A 3978-nucleotide genomic window follows, 5' to 3' on the forward strand; every position below is an offset into this window, starting at 1 on the left:
AGTCAGTCAAACTTAACTTATGACTTGAGCAAAAGTGAAAATGTCTGTGATAGGATTTTAGTGCACAAAATAAAACCCTGCCATACTGAGATTGCGGAATAAATAACAGCTGTTTTTACCATACCAATAGCAAAAAAATAAAATAAATTAAACAATTTTAAAAATAAATAAATTTTTTAAAAACCCAGCCCAACCTACTTTACACAACTGCATTTCTGAGTGTGACAATGTAAAGAAACGGTCAAGATAATAAACTCACTACCGAAGAGAATTACGGGCGATCCCTCATGCAAGTTACAAGAAATAAAGAAATGGCATGCACATATATATATATAAAACATAGGTGTGACCTATATATATATATAAATAGGTTCCCATTATTATGTAGCCAGAGTCAGTCGACTCAGTGACCCTGTGTTCAAAACGTGAGCTGTAACAAAACCAGCGCTTGAGCAATGCACACAAACTATCAGTGTGCTGATGACTGAGTCAGTCTTCAATAACTTAGCATGCTACTCAACACAACAGCATTTCTGAATTTCTGAGCTCCTAAGCACACTACTATTCAACCTAACGGCATTTTTCAGCCAATGAGCACGCTACTCAACTTAACAGCGCTTTTTGAGTAATCTGACCCAAATCAACTCTCTACTCAACTTAACGGCATTTCTCTGCCACTAAGCACACTACTCAACGTAACAGCGCTTTTGAATAATCTGAGCCAAATCAACACACTACTCAACTTAACGACACTTCTCTGCCACTAAGCACATTACTCAAATTAACGCACGGCATTTCTCTGCCACTAAGCACACTACTCAACTTAACGACATTTCTCTGCCACTAACTACTCAACTTGATGGCATTTCTCAATTAGTTGGCTCGCTTCTAAGCTCAACAAGATTTCTCAGCAGCTCAGCCTATTCGAGTTCGACTCAGCTCGCTACTCAAGTTAAGTTAAAAACTTTTTTCACAGCTGCTCAGCCTATTCGAGTTCGACTCGGTGAGCTACTCAACATAACAGCATCATTCAGCCTCTCAGCCGATTTGAGGGATATGTTGTTTTGTTTGTTTTAGTAGAGGTTTTACGGCGCTTGTGACTGCATAAGGTCATATGAGCACCAAAGGGGTGGATGTCAACAGAGAAGTCTTTACAGGGAATCAGACTTACTCTGCTCACCTCTCTAGCTTCAACAGCATAAGAGGGTTATGTTGGATGTTTTTTGTCCCAACAACAATACATCTTTCAGGAAGCTTGTTTTATTGGAGAGGCTAAAGACTGTTGAATTAAAGTATCACAGACAACTTCCACCCAAGTTTCATGTCCATGTTTCATGCATTTGTATTCGTTGAATTTTTCCCTCATTTATAGAAATGAAGTACTTGATCTTGCTTTACAACACTGTCACAAATTGGGTTTTAGAAAATCTTGGAGTTGGCTCATCTGTACCTGACATCATCGATGCACAAAAGAAGAAAAACCAAACTTTTTTTTCCTGCATAAAAATACAAAACTGAGCACAATACCAAAAGACCCCCTGACACAAATTAAATACAAACAAAAAAAATTTCACCCCAAAACTTTTCTCCAGACAACGAAAAATACAATTTTAAAAAAGTACTGATCATTTCACTGGCATCAGCCCCCCTTCTACAAAGAGATAACAAGAGAAAATACCAAAACCTTTCTAAACAAACACATATATATCTGTAGAATTCCTGTCATGTCAATAACTATTCCCATTGACATTCTAGACTGACAATAATAATAATAATAATCGTAAGGATAACAAAACAAGTTTCTAGTTGTAAACTTAAGGCATATATTGTCCTTTTTCCCCTAAGCAAAAAAAAAAAGGATTCATTATACGATATCAAAAAATATTTTCCTTTGGTCACTTCCACAGTAAATGTTTGTGAGAAGAGAAATGCTGTCTGAGTTACCGAACAGCTGGGGGGAAATATCACAACGGGAAGCTTATTGAGACAGATTAGAGTTGTGGAGGTAGGCAGTGGGGGGGGGAGTTGAACCATGGGGTGGGGATACTTGAGAACATAACTTCCACACACAGGAACCACAGTCACATCTTTGCGTGCACACTAGCCAAATGGCCAACCGTAACACAATCAAAACTGTTTGATGACGATGCAAAATGCTGTATGTGCTATAGCCCTTTCCCCAGCATATACCATTGTGTTTTATTACCATACACCATTGTGTTTTATTACCATACACCATTCTATTTCTATACTATACACTATTATGTGCCCACACCATAATATACCATTACGTTAGTGTGTATAATTTCAATAGTCGAAAAAAGAATCCAACAATGATGTTATGAATACATAGATTTTCTTGGAAAACTTGGATTGTTTATATTGTAGCTGGAGCCAGAGTCCTACTGTACTTTTGTTTGGACTTGACGTACAGAGACAAACAGCTCTACAGACGTGGAAGAAATTCACAGATGAGCGACAGAGTGAACCAGTCTTTTCCTAAAAAACTTGAATGTCAATTCAAGTACAAGTTGTACTATACTGCCGTTTTTGTTTTTGAACTGTATTTGTTTTGTTTTGGTGAGCGGGGATTCAAACAGAACAGGAAAGAATTCCTACATTGAGCTGTTCTAGGAGTTAGCCGTGGCTAAATGCTCCTACAGTGAGGTATGAAACAGTTGATGTTCTGAATAAAACAAACTTTGAGCCCATTCGGTGAGCTTGGACACAAAGAAATGAATTTGGCAGAAATTCGAAAAGAAAATAATCTCACAGAAAAACGTGTAGCAACGAAACAAAATGAGTCTCTTGTTGCACCCAAGTTATTTTAAGACAACAGACAAAAACCTCGATTTTTCTCAACAACTGTGTTTCTGACTCCCACTCCTCGATCGATAAAAACAACAACAGCCCACTCCCAAACTTCACAAGACTATTACTTTGGTGTCTAAGCAGACAGACTAATATTTTTTCATCCACTTGTAGAACTTAAACAGATAATATTTAATTTGATAACAATATTGTTATCTTTTCAAAATGTGACATATGGCTCATTTTGTAGCATTGCTACTCAAACGAGTTTTGGTGAAAATGTTCCAGTGACAACAAGGGAACAGGTTGGTCACGCTATGACCCTCTGACTATCGGGGAAATACAAGATGTTGGTCCAAAGTTCCAGCGACAGCGAAACAAAAACAAAATGGCAGTCCTGTGCTCCAGCGAACAGCGAGAGAAAAAACAAGATGGCCGTCTGAGGCTCCAGCGAACAGCGAGAGAAAAAACAAGATGGCGGTCCTACTGCTGTTTACAGTTTCCTTTGTCCTTTTTTCCCTCGGCTGACGTGGGCTTCTTCTGTTTGCGGGACTTTGAGTTGTCCCCGCCGCCCCGCCTCTGTCCTTGCACGGGCTGCAGCGATGACATCACAGCGTCCCCGCCCATCCCAGACATTGATGTCTGGCCCGACGCACTCGACACTGTGGAGTCTGGGGGGAGCGGGAGGGGAGAGGTTAGTGTTTGATTTATTGGAGAGAGGGAGGGAAGGAGGGAGAGTTTTGTGTTTGTCTTATTGGAGGGAGAGAGGGAGGGAGAGGTTAGTGTTTGTCTTATTGGACAGGGAGGGAGGGAAGGAGGGAGAGGTTAGCATTTGTCTTATTGGACAGGGAGGGAGGGAGAGGTTAGTGTTTGTCTTATTGGAGAGAGGGAGGGATGGATAGAGAAGGAGAGGATGGGCTTTGTCTAATCAAAGGAAAGGAGGGAGGGAGGGAGAGAAAGAGAGAGAAGGAGTTGAGGGAGAGGAGGAGGAGGAGGAGGAAGAGAAGGAGGAAGAGGAAAGGATCTGTTTCATCAAACAGGGAAGGAGGAATGGAGAAGGAGTCAGAGAGGGAGAGGTGAAATGAGGGGGAGAAGGAAAGGGAGAGGTGGAGAAGAAAGAGTGAGAGAAAGAAAGAGAGGGAGGGATGGAGGGGTGGGGAGGGAGGG

At 40.8% G+C, this 3978-nt stretch overlaps 1 protein-coding gene across 1 annotated transcript in view; it reads right to left on the reverse strand.

The window, feature by feature from the left end:
* Positions 1-2040: 2040 nt before the first annotated feature.
* The window catches only part of LOC101860989 (neurogenic protein mastermind), a gene marked incomplete in the record, with an annotated part of 8290 nt that continues 6352 nt past the window's right edge, over positions 2041-3978 (reverse strand). Inside the window, 1 exon segment of the mRNA XM_035971335.1 lies at positions 2041-3482. Within this exon segment, the coding sequence (XP_035827228.1) occupies positions 3295-3482 (188 nt within the window).

This window comes from Aplysia californica, unplaced genomic scaffold (genome assembly GCF_000002075.1).
Source record: "Aplysia californica isolate F4 #8 unplaced genomic scaffold, AplCal3.0 scaffold00419, whole genome shotgun sequence".
In the NCBI taxonomy this organism is placed as follows: Eukaryota; Metazoa; Mollusca; class Gastropoda; order Aplysiida; family Aplysiidae; genus Aplysia; species Aplysia californica.